The sequence below is a fragment of the Panicum hallii genome, chromosome 1 (assembly GCF_002211085.1).
Source record: "Panicum hallii strain FIL2 chromosome 1, PHallii_v3.1, whole genome shotgun sequence".
NCBI lineage: Eukaryota > Viridiplantae > Streptophyta > Magnoliopsida > Poales > Poaceae > Panicum > Panicum hallii.
This window is the reverse complement of record NC_038042.1, coordinates 12,417,073-12,435,562: the sequence shown is the minus strand read 5'-3', so window position 1 is coordinate 12,435,562 and position 18,490 is coordinate 12,417,073. Positions and strand designations below refer to the sequence as shown.

The following is an 18,490-nucleotide window of genomic DNA, read 5'->3' as shown; positions in this document are numbered from 1 at the left end:
AGCCCTATGTTGCCATGCGAAGATGTCTCGGCTGGCCCAAAGGAAGTGACAACGCAATCCTTCACATGCGCTGTTACGAAAATAGCCGTCATGCGAAGATGACTCGGCTAGCCCAAAGGAATTCCTTGGGCGGGCCAAGATGGCACTGAAATGTGGATGAACGGACAAAAGCCCTGTCTTGAGTAAATTCCTTGATTCCTTGACCGAGTAGTTTGAACGAATTCTTTGGAAAAAAACCCCCTTATTTCGAGAGAAAAATCAAGACAATGGTTAAATAAGTGCCCTAAAGATCTCTGCAAAACCTCCTTGAATCGGGTCTCAGTCTTCACGTGGGCTGCCACCTTGTTGCGCCCAGCCCCCGAGCATAGAAACCAGACGAGTGTGGATAGTTGTTGATCTTGATTCGTGGGTGATTGCCAATGAAGCCTTATCGCTCGTTGATGGAGCCACGACAGTTTGTTGATGATATCCGACAAGTCGGAATCAATTCCAACTATTCACTGATGGAGTGAGTCTCGCTTCCGAGTAGTTTTGTAGTTGAAGTAGTTGTCGGCGGGTCGCCGATTGCCCTTGCGAAGGTGATGTAGTCGCCGAGTTGGACGCGATCCGATGCGTCCGCCTCCGTGAATGGGATTTCTTAAATGAAAACCATAAAGACCTCACAATCCGGTGAGGAGCTTTTGGTGATCCATCCCTCTTCTTCGTTAGAGGAATCGAGGGTCCTGCATTCCTGGAATGGTTCTAGGCTCGATAGTTGTCAGGGTTGATGGCATAGAAAAGTGGGCTGGGGTACAGTAGCTTAGAGGACTTCGTGCCCTTCCGATACCCGAGCCCGCCCGACCAAGTTGAAAGCGCAGAAAGATGGGCTGAGCTGGGTAGCTTGGAGGAATCCATGCCCTTCCGATGCCCGGCCCGCCTGACCAAGTTGGAAACGTAGAAAGGTGGGCTGAGCCGGGTAGCTTGGAGGACTCCGTACCCTTCCGATACCCGGGTCCGCCCGACCAAGTTGGAGGCACCCTCAGGCCCTGGTGGCCATTTGATAAGGGCAGTGCGTCATTGATGAAGTCCAAGTAGTCAGGGAGACGGGAGCCCTTTGATGGACGGTGACTAGTCCTCCTCCGACTTGTGGTAGATGATCCAAATCCTCCTCCAACTTGTGGTAGACGATCCAAATCCTCCTCCAATATGGAGAGGATCTTTGATTTGTGGATGATTTGTCGACAAAGCCAACTAATCCGAGCTGATTCCAACTAGTTGTTGACCGTGCGAAGCTAGTCGCCGGGTAGTTTAAGACTTATCCCCGGCTAGTTTCTAGTCGAGAAGAGTAGTTGAAGTAGTCGTGGCATATCGATATTGCAGCAGGAGCTGCGGTCGGAGTCCGAGTAGTCGAGATCATCGGCGGCGCATCTATCGACATAGGTTGTGGTGGCCTATCGGACGGCATAAGCAGCGCTTGATCAGAGGGTGATCCGCGTGTGTGCTTCTCTGGCCTCTTCATGCATGCGTGTGTACATAAATGGAAATTGCATGCATCGTACCTGTCTTGCATGCACAATTAGAAGAAAAATTGATTAGAATAATCCTTGCCAAGGATAAAAAATACGACTGATCAGATCGGATCTGATATAGAAGATAAACTGGAGAAAAAATCTTCCCTGCATGCTTGCGCAATTGATGTCGAAACGGATGCCGTCTCGATCTCCCTGATGCGATCGGGGAGCAGCAACTCGTCGAGGTCGTCGACAAACTTGTCGAGGTTGCTGCATTAACTTGATGTAGAGGCGTCTGGCTTCCTGGAGTTGGCTAAGTGGCCGTTGAAGCTATCCAAGCCGTTGGCAACCCAGATCCAGAAGCCGAAGATGGACGTTGTGCTCTCATCGAGCACGGTGCTGGTGAAGCAGAAAGATGCCATCGAGTTCTCCGGTGGATGCTCGATGAACACCCCTACCTGGCGCGCCAGCTGTCGGTGTTTTACCGTCACGCCCACCGAGAGATACCCCCGAGGTGGTGAGTTTATAGGCAGGGTGTCGCCGAGATCAGGAAGTCGAAGGTGTAAGAAACATAAAGTTTAGATAGGTTCGGGCCGCCGAGAGCATGATACCCTACGTTCTGTGTAGTTTGTACTGCCTTAGGTGGTGATCAGGTGATCTCTTGGGTGATCTATTGTTTTGTAGGGGGTCTCTGCCCACCCTTATATAGTTTTGGGGGACAGATGATCTCCTAGTCGGATACGAGTTCAGAGTCCTACACGAGTACTTTTCGGGTAGTTTTCTATTATCTCCGACTAGTTTTACTGCTGTATGAGTAGTTCTGCTACGCTACGAGTAGTTACAACTGATGTAGGGCGTGGATCATGTCCCACCTCTTATCCTGTAAAATGTAAGTCATGTGCACAGTTTCGTAGATCCGGATTTAGCAAACGGCGCTCCCGAACGGAGCGGAAGACCACACCAGACGCGTCGTGCTGTCGCGGGGAGATGGTTCCGGTGGAATTTACCTGATCCGTATTGAAGGATCCAGCTTCGCGTCTTCCGCGACGATGATAACGCGGGGAACTGGTCCCTAGCAGATACTGTGTGTTTGCGTCAGGTGTGCTCGAATCTGGGGATACCGAGTGCTTCTTGGTCATCCGTGGAAGGACAGAACGCCAGTGTTAAGATGCACGCTGCTGGGGACAATGCCAGGTTCATGTTCTTGGAGATTATTGGCGCCATTGTTTTCATGGATATTACGAGCAGGAAGGCAGAGAAAGTGTATGAGCTGACACCGGAGGATAATAAGGAGTTGGTCAGTGTCCATCCTCCGAGGCGAGGGCATGTTTGGATCATCCCATTAAACTTTAGTCCTATCATATCGGATGTTTGAACAATAATTAGGTATTATTTTTACATTAATTATAAAACTAATTGTGGGTTAATAAACGTGACGAATCCATTAAACCTAATTAGTTACTGATTTGATAATATTGTACTACAGTAAATTTATGCTAATGATAGATTAATTAAACTTAATAGATTCGTCTCGTGAATTAGCTTTCATATAATTAATCTATATTTAATACTTCTAATCGGTATCCACACATCCGATGTGAGGGGACTAAAGTTTAGTCACAAATTTCGCACTTTAGGTGGTTTTAAAGGTGATTTGTATTTTTTTAAAAAAATTATTAATTCTAAAAAATCAAAACTATTTTATTTCAAATTAGAAAAATATGAAAATGTACTAATTTTTTTGAAAAAATATAATCTATCTATTGGTACTCTATTTGAATCTTATTTATTCTAAAATAATAGGCATAACTACAATCAAATAAATACTAGGAATATTAAAAATTGCATCCAAATAACTGACAAGTAGTGCCAATAAATAGATTATATTTTTAGAAAAATACTACCACCCGTTTCCTATTTTTATTTAAAATAAATTATTTATGAAATTTTTGGGTTTAAACTTGAATATTTTATTTTTTATAAAATAGAAAATTATCTTTTTAAAACCACTCAAAGAGTCAAATTTATCCGATTTTGATATTTGGATGGCCTCCGTTATCCGATTTTATAGTTAAAATTAAATATTAATTTTTAATAATAATTTAAAGGTGTAAATCGAATTTTTTCCTTTAACAAATAACAAAGTGCATCGAAACTTCGAAATGCGAGTTGGGCGAGAGCAAAAATGGTCAGTGCTAGGGATGGTAGGAAATACCCGCGTACCCGCGGATACCGTACCCGGTGGGCGCGGATACGGGTCTGGATCTGTGCCCGCGGGTACGGGTGCGGGTACAACTCTAAACCCCGGATATTTTCTAATGGGTATGAAAAAATGATACCCGAACCCGCAAACCTGCAAGACTCGCTGACATGTGGGCCCAAGTACCCTTATATATATACACGAATTTAGGGTTTCGCTTCCCAGCGCCCAGCCGCCCAAGCCCAAAGCCGCCAACCGCCAGCTGCCGGCCCCTGTCACCAAGCTATCCGCCAGCTGCCCCCATCCTCCGCCCGCCCCTCCGCCCGCCCCTCCGCCGGCCGCCGCCCCTCTCCTCCTCCTCCGGCCTGTGCGCCGCCTCGCTCGTGCTTGGCGCCGCCGCCCCTCTCCCTTGCCCCTCCTCCCTGTGCCGCCGCCCCCCTCTCCCTTCCCCTCCTCCCTATGCCGCCCGCCGCCCCTCTCCTCCACGGATAAATGGATATATCCGCGGATATCCGTTACCCGCGGGTAATGGATGTGGGTGCTATCCGTTGCGAATAATGGGTATGGATTCGGGTATGATTTTTAGATCGTGGGTATAAATATCCGAAGTCGATATCCGCGGATAGTTTATGGGTTGCCATCCCTAGTCAGTGCGTCTAGCGGAACCGGCGCCCCCCTGGCCCGAACCGACTCTTCCCCCGTTCCCCTCGAGCAGCACCGGCCCACCTGAAATTCCCAAACCCGTCGCCGCACGGAATGGAGATCAAGACGCCGCCGCCGCCGCCTGTAGCCGCCGCCGTGGCTGCCGCGGCGGCCATTTCCTCGGTGCTCGGCGACGACGACCTCCTGCGCGAGATCCTCCTCCGCCTCGGCCTCCCAACCAGCCTCCTCCGCGCCGCCCTCGTCTGCCGGCGCTGGCTCCGCCACGCCTCCGACCCGGCCTTCCTCCGCCGGTTCCGCGGCCTCCACCCGCCGCGCCTCCTCGGCGCCTACTTCTCCACCTCCGCCGGCCCCGCCCCGCGCCTGCGGTTCCTCCCGATCCGCCCGGTCCCGGAGCTCGCCGCCGCCGCCCGCCGCGCCGGCGCCTTCTTCGACGCCTTCAAGGGCTCTGCCACCTCCGTCTACGACAGCCGCGGTGGCCGCCTCCTCGTCACCACGTTCGACGACCGCCACGACTCCACGCGCCAGGTCTGCGGCCCGCTGTCCCCCGCGGGGGACACGGCCGTGGTCCCGCCGCCCCCGCCCCCGCCGCCTATCCAGCTCGCCAACGACGACGAGTGCCTCATCTACCACTATGGTGAGTTCCTCCCCGACGATGGCGACGGCTGCTCCTACTTCTGCGTGGTGATGGGGTACAGCGAGCTTCAGACCACCGTGTTCCTGTACGAGCTGCAGGACATGAGCTGGGTTGTCAGAGCCTCTGCCGCCGCACAGCTCCCTTTATTGCCACCGAGATCGAGGGTTATGCTCTTTGATAATGCCAAATTCTACATGCTGTCTGCAACCAACAAGATTCTTGTGTGCGATTTTCCATCCTCGAGTATCTCAGTCATGGAGCTCCCAAATGGGGTGGAGAACAAGCACGGCGGTTGCATCATGCTGTCCCGGGGAGACGGTTCTGGAATTTTTCTTGTACATGTTAAAGAATCTCAGCTTCAGATCTTCCACTGTGGGAAGGACAGTGATAATCCAGGGAACTGGTTCCTAGTGGATTATATTTGTTTGCGTCAGGTGTGCGCTAATTTGGATATGACAACTTGGCATTCTGTGGATGAACAGAGTGCTAGTGTTAAGATATACGTTGTTGGGGACAATGCCAGATTTGTGTTCTTGGAGATGTTTAGGGCTGTTGTTTTCTTGGATATTACAAGCAGGCAGGCAGACAAGGTGTATCAGCTGACACCAGAGGATAAAGAGTTAGTTAGTGTCCGTCCCTTGATGCTGATATGGCCTCCTGTCTTCCCACCGATGAAGGAAGGATGTGACCAAAAGGATTCATGCACGGTTTGTCTCTTGACTCCCTTTATAGTGATGCTGTCCCTTATCCAATTTATGATGTTTAGCTTTGTGCTTTCTGTTAGTCCCTTCTCTAGGTATGACGATTCATGATCTGCTTAGTTAGCTTGCCTGCTCTCTTATATAGTTTATGGTGTAAATTGAACTTATTTCAATGCAACAAAATAGCTCAGGTGCAGAGAAGATTGGCAGGGATGCAGTGTCGGTTACTCTTTAACTTCTATTATTGATTCTCACCCATTGTGGTATTATATAACCATGCAACGGCGTACTGAGTAGGTCAAAGCAAGATTACTTATTTGGTTTTATGGTCAGGTTAGTGAAAGGAATCGGTGCTCGTAGCCTAAGAGTGGGAGGGGGTGAATTAGGCAACTTAAAACCTTAATCTATGGTCTCCATCCAGTTTGCACAAAACTTAAACTAGAGCATGCTATCTAGATGTGCAACTATGGTTCATCTAATGTGAAATTTGCTGCTTCTTACAGCTAGTAAGATGTAAATTTGCTGCTTGTTGCAACGGATGCTGCTGTTCTTTTTCTTAAAGGAAGTTGTGCTTGCTGCCTAATGATTGGACTTTTATGATGTTTTACCTTGTGCTTTGTCTTAGTACCTTCTGTGTTTGATGTAATTTATGTTGTTTTTTCTTATCTGCTTAGTTGGCTTGGCTACTCTATTATCTAGTTTATAATGTGAACAAACATATCTGTGGTAGAATTATTAGGTTTGAATCAATGCGACACAATAGCTCAGATGTTGAAATAATTTCAGGGCTGCATTGTTGGTGACTCTGCTAACTTTTGTTAGTGATTAAATTTTATAACCTTGCAACAATGTATATGTGGTGGAAGCAAGATTACTAATGTGGGTTTAGTTAGGCTAGCAAAGACTCAAATGTGTCGCTTGTTACAGTACTTTGTTTTAGTTTTGTTTTCTTAAAGGAAGTTGTTGTCTCGAAGACTGTACTTTCCTGTTTTGGTGCTCATTGGCTCATAGAAGATTTTACTTGCCCATATAGGAGTCGTCGTGTTATCCAAGCCACTTTATTGATGTGGAAGAAATGATTGTTTTACTTGATTCCCAGGCACCATGATGAAAATTGCATTCAACATTTTACACCTCTTAATTCCATTTCTTAGATGAAAGATTATTAACACTATTTTATATTATTATTTCTGTTAATACAAAATGAAGAAGTCGAGATATAAGAATTTTAATATATATGTGCACACAAACTTCTTTGGCTGAAAGTTTTCAGATCAGCACATTGCTTATGTATCTTGTTTTACCTCCAATGGCAGGCCCAGACTGCAGCTTGAAAGGGACCAGATGGACTTCCAAGGCTAAAACTGCAGGCCCAAAGATGAGAAGCATAACAAGATCGCTGATGGGCCAGCTTCAAAATGAAGATTGAGGTGAATTCAAAATGAAAATAAATAAAGGAAGGCTAGTTCGAGCTGAGCAGAACAACTCTGAATAAAAAATAATTGCTATATTACTGGTATAGATTAGTTGCTGCATGTAAATAATAGGAGTATTAAACATTGGATGTCCAGTTATCTAACCCCTACTTCAGCGTTTATCTTACATGGTTTTTGCTTTTTAGCCCAAAAAGGCTGTGTTCGGCTCCGTGCCCCGGCAAGGCAGGATGCGTGAGACCCTCCGCTGCAAATGAGCAAACTCTGTCCCAATTTTCGTGCTCTACTGGCATGGTAACTGCAAAATAGAGCTTTTTCGAGATGTGTTTCTAGTCCAAACCTATACGATTATAGAGTTGTGACTAGAGGAAACAACCCGCTTGTCCTACCTTGTCCCGTCTGCCTAACTTGCACCCTCCGCACCCACGAGCATTATTGAATTGCTGTGTTGGGGAGCTTTGCCTGAGTACGGGGTGAGATTAGGGTGCGTTAATCTGACGATCTTTGGGGTAAGTATATTGGAGCTTATGCAATCACATGTCATCCTGAGACGACTGATCAGATAGTTTCTATAGTAGATTGTCGTTTTTCTGTCTCGTAGCAATATTCTTCTGTACCTTAATTTATTGAATGGAAAAAAATATTGTGAGTAACGTAATAACAACAACTTATAAAATAATGAGTAAGCGGTCTTATAGTTTTTAATTTTAGCCTATGAGGCGGTTGTTTTGTGAAGCAACTATCTTATTCTCTCTCCTCCCCCTCATTTTTCTATATCATCAAAAATCCTACGTGAATCTGTATAAAATAATTTATAAGACTGTTAACATGCAGCAATGTATTTGCTCTTGCTCTTAAGCTTGTGTTTTTTTGAAAAGAAAATAAGGTGATGACGGTCCCTAAAGTTCTAACCGTGAAGACTTGTCCCCAGTTACTGCCGCGTGGCAAACTCAAGGGATCGACGCTCGTGAAGAAAGGGTGTTCGCTCGGCTCTCTCTAGCGCCTGTGGCAGTGTGGCTCAGGGCTTCGGCTGCCAAGCGAAGCGAACGGCTATTCCCTTTTCTTTTGCATGTGCAGACTCCAGACGACCGTATGGCCATCCCTGATTGCATCAATTCAGAGTACTTTCACATTTAGTGGAGTAGCTAGTTTGCTAACATGCATATTTCAAGTATCGCGCAAAATAATAAGTAACTTCTTATCCCTCAAGAAAACGGAAGAAAACGGTGGCCTCCCAGACCATCTATCTACTGTTTACCACTTCTTACCTAATAAGAACGTGGCGCGTGTCATTCTATCCGTTGCTTTGATGCTGTACCCAAGTTGGTGTGTGTTTTGGCGTGCCGGCGCCCGCCTCTACCACGCGTGCGGGGGTGCGGGAGTCACTCAGATAGTATATACGTGTCGTCTATGTCGATCTTGGCCGGCGTCCTGTGTGCCACCCGTCAAAGCCGCAACCCCCACAAGCGCATCGGTCCCCGTCCCCTAACCCAGGTTCCTCAACACCGCTGGTATCTCGTATCCCAAGGTAAAGGCCACAATGCAGCAGCAGCCTCGAACCACTACCGGAGAGAACAGATTTGCCGAGTGTCAAAAGGTTTGCCGAGTGCTATATGTCGGACACTCGGCAAACCATTCTTTGCCGAGTGTCACACTCGGCATACAAAAACACTCGGCAAAATATATTTTGCCGAGAGCCCGACACTCGGCAAACAGATACACTCGGCAAATGACCCGTCAGCAGCGAACGGGAACTAACGCCGTTAGCTTTACCGAGTGTTGGATGTCTGACACTCGGCAAAGGGTGTATTTGCCGAGTGTCTGCTGTCCAACACTCGGCAAAGGTAATATTCGCCGAGTGCCACGCTTGGACACTTGGCAAATCAAACATACTTTTTTTCTTTATTGTGTCCAATTTTTGGGTAAGGGGCTGCTCCCTTTATGGCTTTATTATCACAATATTTCCCGAATAACAACGCATCCTCTTGCATCGCTCCTAGTAACAGAACCGTGTGAAATTCACCAGTGACAGGGACAAACTTTATTCATTGCCTGGATAGAGAGTGTGATGTTGTGTTGTGCAACTTGCTTGCCAATTGGATGCTCACGTGACAAAGTTATGACTATTTTTTTTCTCGTATATGGTCCCAAAAAAAATATATATATATATCACAACGGACATCACATGCAGTTTATATATATATATATATATGACAATACACATTACAGACATTTCATATATGACAATACTCATACAAGTCCATACAAATTCATACAAAGTTCATACAAGTTCAAACGTCCTGAGCCAGCATAAATGAACATATAGAGTCCATACAAGTTCGGAAATGTTCATACAACTCACTGGGTCGGCGGCGGAGGCAGTGTCGGCGGGACAAACCCGTAAATAGCTTCTAAGGCATAGTCCTTTGCTTCAGAATCTTCAAGTTTCATGAATATCTGACGCTGCTCCCAATTTAACCTGCATAAATTTATAACATAACGAAGTTCTTTGCCTTTGAAACCACACCTCATAGCTTTGTCACAACAATTTTCCATACTCAGTCGACCCTTGAAGAGTTCTGCGGCAATTTCTTTATCTTCCATCAGGTTTGAAAAACGTTCAACAATGCTTGAATCTGACTTGCCACTGTTGGTGGACTCTGCGTTGCAAGTCATCTTCATCTTCTTTCCGGGATTAGACTCATTGGCTACATTATCAGTGTCTACAAGTTGAGTCAGCGGGGTGTCTTGGATATAGTCAGGTATTAAGATTAAGCTAAGTTTCGGATTATGATATGGATTGCAATGCTTACCAAATGGAGTTTGACATCATTTTCCAATGCAGTAACATGTTCTTTTATATCATCGATAGTCAAGTTGCAATGCACAGTATGTAGAGTTCCTTGTACTCTTTCCAGTACATAAGGATCAGTAGCTCTCCACTGATCATTACGGTTTGCAAACTTTATGTTATGCAAAGCAAGAAGGATTCTTCTTTGCGTGTCCATCGGAAACCTACAATTTATAATCCAGCTTACTTTTGACTTTCCTGTTAAAAAGAAATTTGCACGATGCAGAGAAACTTACATTTCATATTCCAGCTCAATCGATCCACTTAATAATATTAAAAAAAAACTTGCGTCAGAACTATTTGGAAATGTGCAAATAATTTCGTATACAAATTATAAGGACAACTAAACCTTGCAGGTGAGCTTCCACATGATTCCGACTGGGTGTAAACCTTAACCCTTGCAGGTGAGCTTCTTTTCGACCGGGTGTTCAACTGAAAGAATAAGTCAATAAGTCATTGGGAAATTTGTATGCAATAAACTTGTTGGATATTTGATTTAGTCCCGCCATGAATCAAGCCAACTGGAACGATTAACTTTGGAACACCTCAAGTCAACTAAAACAAACCTGAAACGGACTGGGGCTTCGAGCTGAGAGCGGCGTTACATCTGCACACGATTGCTCAGTTGACACTGAACCGGACATACAATGGCCAGTTGTTGAAACTGATGGAACGAAATCCTGCCAAAAAGGAAATAAAATCCATATACATTATGGATCAATGCACAAAAAAGAGATGTCTTATTTTCTAAATACATAGCCGAGAATAATATCAATTGCATATGATACAAGTTTTTATGAACAAAACAAAGTGACACAATCGCAAGTCAAGGCTGCTAGGCAGAGGATACAACTAACATATGTACGTGCTTGGGAAAAACCCGTTGTAGATTTTTCCTAAATAATCTACGATTGGATACTAGAGCTATTTATATTTTGTAGGTCTCAAATTGTTTCAAAATCTGATACTATATTACTCAAAAAGCTATATTATTCTAAATTTATAATTGACTACGCTATCATAAAACGAACAAGAACAAGGAAATAAAAGGGGATGTTTTACCTCGGGCGGCGGGTGCCAGGCGGCGGCGGGCGGGCGGGCGCGGCGGGCCGGGGGGGCGGTGGCGGGCGGGCCGGGGGGGGCGGGCACGGCGGGCCAGGGGGGCGCGGCCGGGGCGGGCGGGCGGGCGCGGCGGGCCAGGGGGGTGCGGCCGGGGTGGCGGCGCGGCAGGCGGGCGGTGGGGTGCGGCCGGGCGGCGGGGGCCCGGAGCTGCGGCGGCGGTTGCGGCGGCGGGGGGCGCGGACGGCGCGTCGGCCGGGCGGTTGCGGCGGCGGGGGGGCACGGACGTGTGGTGCGAAACGAGAGACGGAACAAAAGAAATTGGCCGGTGAATAATTGGTGTAAAAGTCTAACCTTTGCCGAGTGCCTGTGATCTGACACTCGGCAAAGACGTCTTTGCCGAATGTCTCATTTTTGGCACTCGGCAAATATGTATTTGCCGAGCGCCCCTTTTTGCCGAGTGCCAGATCTAGGGCACTCGGCAAACGAGGGGTTTATCGATCCCCTCCCCGCGCAGCCCCAATCGACGCAGACAGTCCTATATATGCAAATCCAATCTCGCTCGCAGCCGCCGCCGCCCACACAGCTCCGCCGCCGCACACGCCCGTCCGCCGCGCCGCACGCCCGTCCGGCCGCCGCCCACGCCATTCCGCCGCCCACGCCCGTCTGGCCGCCGCCCACGCCATTCCGTTGCCCACGCCCGTCCGCCGCCCACGCCCGTCCGGCCGCCGCCACCGTTTCCCCGCGCAGCTCGGGCGCCGCCGCCGTCTCCCGGCACGCCTCGCGGCTGCGCCCCGAGCTCGGTGCTTGCCCCGCTGCCGACGTCCAGCCGCGGACGCCGCTGCCTACCCGCGCAGCTCGGGCGGCCGCCGCCCAGGCCCTGCGCCTGCCCCACTGCCAACGTCCAGCTGCGGCCGCGGCCGCCTCCCCGCGCAGGCTCAGGCAAGAGGACACCGACGCCACTGGCTCGCCGCTCCGAGGCCGCGGGCTCGCCGCCCCGAGGCCGCCGACACCGCTGCTCACACCCCGACGCCGCTGCTCGCACACAGCTGGCTTCCCAACGCCGTCGTCTCGCCAGGGAGCGCTCCTCGGGTGCTGTCGCCGACCGTCCGTCCGCCGCCGGCAACGTCGCCTCCAGTCTAGGTGACGACCCCCGCCTTGCTAGTAGATTAGATGATTGCAATGATATAGAGAATGAAATGATTGTATTTATATGATGGATGCTAGTATAGACAATGGATGCTTCTATTACTTGTTTAGATCTTACACTTTAATTGTATTCTTGTCATTGCATGAATTGTGGTATACCGTGTGGTGGTGCTCGACTAAAGTGCTCCTATTACTTGTTTAGTAACTTAGTGAATTTTAGACAATTAGTTAGTAACTTCCAGTTAGGTTATTTTATGGGGTGTTTGCGTCTTTTAGCCGCTAGTAGTATAGAGACTTCGTATTAATTTAGTTTTACTAGTCTTATATCATATATAATTGATATTAACTAGTTTTCCTTTAGTAATTTAGGATGGAAGACCGTAGGTGGATGTACACTGGTCACCGTAGTAAGAGAGATGTCAGCCCTGAGTGGATTAAGAACACCAATGAATTCTTGGAACAGGCGTGGGGTGAGAATGCTAAAGGAGCGGCTAGAATTTTCTGTCCATGCAGCAAGTGTGCTAACAGGAAAAGACAAACACAGGATGTCATGGGGGAACATCTCTTCCTTAATGGATTTACGCCAAACTATACCCGGTGGATCCATCATGGTGAAGGCCATCGTAGGAGAGAGGACGTGGTGAGACCATGTGTCGAGGATTGTGATGCTGAGGCTGGTGTAGTAGACATGTTAGATGACTATCATGAGGCACACTTTGCTGAAGAACTTGTAGAGGAGGAGCCTGAGGGGTCTGCAAAGGCGTTTTACGATATGTTTGCCTCAGCACAGAAACCCCTTCACGGACATACAAAAGTTTCTCAGCTGGATGCCATTGGACGACTAATGGCGTTGAAGTCGCAGTACAGCCTGAGCAGAGACACCTTTGATGGTATACTGACAGTTATTGGCAGCCTGCTTCCAGAGGGTCACATCCTGCCAAAGAGCATGTACGAGTCATAGAAACTTCTTCGTGCACTCAAGATGCCGTATGACAAGATACATGCATGTCCGAACGGATGTGTCCTGTTCAGGAAAGAATACGCGGAAGAAAAGTACTGTCCGAAGTGTAAATCCTCTAGGTTCTTGGAGGTTGACTGTGGTGATGGCAACAAGAGGTAGCTTGACATCCCCGTGACAATCCTACGTCACCTGCCGGCCATACCGAGGATCCAACGGCTGTACATGACTGAGGAATCCGCGAAACAGATGACATGGCATAAGAAAGGGAAATGATACAATCCTGACAAGATGGTACATGCATCAGATGGTGAAGCATGGACCTACTTTGACAGCATTCATCGGGCCAAAGCCAGTGATGCTCGTAATGTTCGTATTGCGCTGGCAACTGATGGATTCAATCCGTATGGAGCGATGGCTGCCACATACACGTGTTGGCCAATGTTTCTGATTCCCCTCAATCTCCCCCCAGGCATAGCATTCTAATGACAGAACGTATTCTTATCATTGATTATTCCTGGACACCCGGGGAATAATATGGGTGTGTTCATGGAGCCTCTGATTGATGAATTGGTCCATGCTTGGGAGGAAGGGGTATGGACATATGATCGGGCCACAAAGACCAACTTCAAAATGCATGTTTGGTATCAATACTCTCTGCATGACTTTCTGGCGTATGGGATATTCTGCGGGTGGTGTGTTCACGGCAAATTCCCATGTCCGGTATGCAAGGAACGTCTTAGGTTCCTTTGGTTGCAGAAGGGTGGTAAGTATGTTGCGTTCGACAAACATCGACAGTCCTATCTCTTGACCATCCATTCAGACGAGACATCAAAAACTTTACAAAAGGTGTTACAGTGACAGACCTTGCAAGTCCGATGAGGACTAGTGCCGAGATTCGTCAGCAGATAGATGGTCTCTTGATCAATCCAGAGGGTGGCTTTGTGGGATATAGTGAGCAACATATGTGGACTCATAAGTCGGGCTTGACTCGGCTCCCGTATTATGACGACCTGCTCCTTCCACACAACACTGATATGATGCACACTGAAAAGAATGTTGCTGAAGCACTTTGGGCAACAATCATGGATATTCCCACGAAGACAAAGGACAATGTTAAGGCTAGGTTGGATATAGCAACATTGTGTGACAGACCAAACTTAGAAATGAGGCCTCCTGCACGAGGAAAGACATGGAGAAGGCCTAAGGCCGATTATGTCTTGAGTAAGCCCCAAAGGAGAGAAGTACTAGAATGGATCAAGGCGTTGATGTTCCCTGATGGGTATGCAGCTAATCTGAGTAGAGGAGTCAACTTTTCTACTTTGCGAGTCTTAGGGATGAAGAGTCATGACTACCACATATGGATTGAGCGGCTTCTTCCAGCGATGGTTCGAGGTTATGTCCCTGAGCATGTCTGGCTGGTACTTGCAGAGTTGAGCTACTTCTTCCGCCAGCTTTGTGCAAAGGAGTTATCACGGACCTTAGTTGCAGACTTGGAAAGAATCGCACCGGTGTTGTTATGTAAGTTGGAGAAGATCTTTCCACCCGGATTCTTTAATCCGATGCAGCATATGATATTGCATCTCCCGTATGAGGCACGAATGGGGGGTCCCGTGCAGGGTCTGTGGTGCTATCCAATTGAGAGATGCCTAAAGGTTCTCCGAAAGAAATGTGGAAATAAAAGCAAAATTGAGGGTTCCATTGCCGAGGCATACATTCTGGAGGAGGTGTTGAACTTTACATCAGCATACTATGGTGACAACCTACCTAGTGTGCATAATCCACCGCCTCGTTACAATGCTAGCGAAAATGACTCGAGACTCAGCCTTTTTCAAGGTCAGCTTGGAACTGCAAGTGGTTCGACCACCAAGATGTTGAGTCATCAAGAGTGGTGTCGGATCATGCTGTATGTGTTGACCAACCTTGACGAGGTGACACCGTACATGCAACAATTTATTCAAGAATTCTGGTGTCAATCAAGGGATATCACGGAGCAGGAATTAGATACCCTGCTCAAACAAGGTGCAGGAAATGGATCCCCCAATTTTATTTCTTGGTTCGAACAGAAGGTACGGTCCAATCTAGCCCGTACTTAGCTTTTCACTCTAAGTTGCTTTTACTTAGTTTGTCCAATCGTACTTGAACTTGCAGGGCGTTAGCGATGCGACCTTGAGTGCCGAGTTGAGACAGGTGGCCGGTGGCTTTGGATATAAGGTCAAGTCATATTCTGGTTATGACGTGAATGGATATCGTTTTTGTACAAGCAGTCATGAGGAATGTCGACCCAATCGAAAGACCACAAATTCTGGGATGTTTACTCCCGGCCTTGATGGGATTGAGTATTATGGAAGAATTGAAGAAATATACGAACTCAGCTACTATGGTTCCAAACCACTTAATCCCGTGATATTCAAATATCATTGGTTTGACCCTCAAGCAATGAGACGGACGCATTCTAATGTTGGGCTAGTCGAAATTCGACAGGATTCAGTCATGACCATAGATGATGTTTATGTTGTTGCTCAACAGGCTATACAAGTTTATTATCTCCCATATGCGTGTCAAAGCAAAGAGCATCTTAAGGGTTGGTATATTGTATACAAGACATCACCGCACGGTAGAGTACCTGTCCCTAACGATGATGATTACAACTTAGATCCAAACATATATGACGGAGAGTTCTTTCAAGAAGAGGGGCTACAAGGGCGATTCGAGATAGACTTAATCGAAGCAAATGAAATGGAAGTTGAAGCGGTTGATGATGCGGGGGAGGAGGAAGAGGTGCAGAGCGTTAAGGATTTACACATGCTAGAACGACTACAAGTAGACAATGCAAATGAAGACACCGAGTCTTCTGATCTTGTTGGTTACGACATGATTGATAGTGATGATGAGGACTATGATCCAGCTAATCCCGACTACGATGAATATTTTTAGTCAATGTAAGACTATATTATTACGTAATTATGTTCTATTTTCTTTATGTATTTATCTAAGTATGTATTATATATTTATCTGTACTTATTAATTTTCTTTTAATTGCAGGTGATTCACAGAGATGGTGGGCCGTGGGATGAAGAAGAGTGTAGCGGCCCTTTACAAGAGGTTTTCGGGGGGGAGCAGTGAGCCGATGTCCGAGACGGCTGAGGGACCGTCTTACAGGAGGAGGAGGGGGAGTGGCAGGAGGGCGACAACACAGGCGCCGCCGGAGGAGGAGCAGGCGCTCCCGGAGGAGGAGGTGCCTCCCGGAGGAGGAGGTGCCGCCGGAGGAGGAGCAGGCGCTCCCGGAGGAGGAGGAGCAGGCGCTCCCGGAGGGGAGGACGAGCAGGCGGATGAGGTGGTCCACCAGGAGGGGCCAGGGGACGACGAGCAGGCGGACGAGGAGGGCACGGAGGCCTCTGGTTCGTCAACCGTCTACCAGCGAGGTCCGGCGAGTCTCCCCCAGCGACCGATTCCTGAAGCAAAACGCCCGATCATAGCTCCCCAAGGGGATAAGTAAGTAAATTTACATGTTTTCAGTACTTGTTTACGTTATAATTTCAAATTTGTGGTACAAATTAATAGTTTTTATCAATCACTTGTGCAGGAACTGGATAGTTGTGGAGAGGCCCGTTGGTGCTCACAGACGCCATGTGAATGGCATCTTGGGTCTTCTGGTTAGGGATCACTTCCCTGGCCTGGTCACGTTGGCCGGAGAGCCGTGTCCGGCCTATACGTGGGAGCACTACCGGGCCGTCACCGACATGCGGGATGTTTCCGGCAGACAGTGGCCCAACTTGGCTGAGCGAGTGAAGGGCGAGCTTCGGGTAAGTGATCAATATATCGCATTCGTTGCACATCCTTGATAATATGATTGAAATATATATATCGTGTTTATTGCAGGATTTCTACAGACTCCAGCCCGGGATGGACGCGCAGGCGGATGTGGTTGCCGAGTATCGCTGCAAAAAGCTCGTTACCGACATGTTCTACGAGCAGTGCCTCCAGTCAATCATCAACTACCACGCCATCGTCCTTGGATAGAAGGTCACCAAGATGCAAGCAAGAACTATGACGTTGACTGAGGAGCAGTACTTGCAGGTAAATACAAAAATTTGATTTCTTTTTACATTAAGTTGGCTTAATGTCCTCTACTAATATGTCTTCTACTTGATGTCGTGTAGATGGTTCCTCATTGGTGTGCCCACTTTCCTGAGTGCTGGCAGCAGATAGTTGCTAAGTGGTTATCCGACGACTGGAACGCTTTGCACCAGGAGCGTCGTGAGAACCGTCTGACTATGGCCGGTGTGCCACACCACCAAGGCAACCGTAACCTGACCGAGTACGCCCAAGCATGGGTACGCGACTTTACTTGTTTTGTTGTTATTCAACTATGCATGATTTCTCATCATCTTGTTTCTCGCAGTCGGCGGCACATGGAGGGCAGCAGTGCAACAAATTCATGGCGTATGCTCTATCCCACAAGGGTAAAGCGACATCCAGCGTCAGCTACAACGCGGAGGACGGGCCCGAGGCGTACAACAACCCGAGCATCTATACTCGCCTCAATGAGTACACATTGATGGCGAGGGAGGTGCACGGGCCAGAGTACGATCCGACCCAGAAGCATCTTGACGCTGAAATTGTCATGAAGGTCGGAGGAGGAAAGAAGCATGGATGGTACTGGATTTGCGACGGCACGATCGACTCCTCTTCTACTCCGACTCTATCTCAGATAAAAGCACGGCAAACGAGCTCGAGCGCAGGCATCCGACCTCGTCCGGACAGTTCGACGACCCGTCTCCAGGCACTCCAGGTTGTTGCTTATTCATTCGTTTTTTATCTATTATATTACATAACTTCTCTTTTGTATTATTGTAATATTGGGGTAAAAATTTTGCAGGCTCAGCTGGAAGAAGAGAGGAGAGAACGTATGGAGTTGGAGGCAAGGATGAGGGCGGAGATGGAGGCCGAGCGGGAGGCTGACCGATAGAGGATGGTGAGCATGTTCGCGTACATTCAGAGTCTTAGGCGCCGCGACGGGTCTACCTCCGCCACCTCCCTTCGCCACCCCACCTAGACCACCCACCGATCCGTTTTCTACTTCAGTGAGTATGCAATGTTCAATATGTCATTTATTTTGTTGTTTCACTCATACATTTCATCTATATGTTGCAGAATCAGTCGGCGGCCTCCAATGATCCGTATATTTCTCCAAATCAGACCAACCGGAGCAACTGGCCACCTTTGGCATAGATGATGGAGTTATTTGCATTTGAGACTTAGCTAGATTGAATGTACTTTGATTGTTCATTGTGTACTTTGTGATATACTTGGCTACATTGAATGTGGCTTTGGTGGCATTATGAGACA

General features: G+C 47.8%; 2 protein-coding genes across 2 annotated transcripts; both read left to right on the top strand.

Moving 5' to 3' along the window:
• Positions 1-4,337: 4,337 nt before the first annotated feature.
• On the top strand, positions 4,338-7,290 carry LOC112886277. Its single transcript, XM_025952165.1, has 2 exons — positions 4,338-5,694; positions 7,005-7,290. The coding sequence occupies exons 1-2, from the start codon at positions 4,447-4,449 to the stop codon at positions 7,020-7,022; spliced, it is 1,266 nt and encodes a 421-aa protein (XP_025807950.1). The 5' UTR covers positions 4,338-4,446; the 3' UTR covers positions 7,023-7,290.
• A 9,888-nt stretch (positions 7,291-17,178) lies between these two features.
• On the top strand, positions 17,179-18,110 carry LOC112895990. Its single transcript, XM_025964027.1, has 4 exons — positions 17,179-17,218; positions 17,302-17,475; positions 17,544-17,771; positions 18,021-18,110. Exons 1-4 carry the CDS (start codon positions 17,189-17,191, stop codon positions 18,108-18,110), a joined length of 522 nt encoding a protein of 173 aa, XP_025819812.1. The 5' UTR covers positions 17,179-17,188.
• The last annotated feature ends 380 nt before the right edge of the window (positions 18,111-18,490 follow it).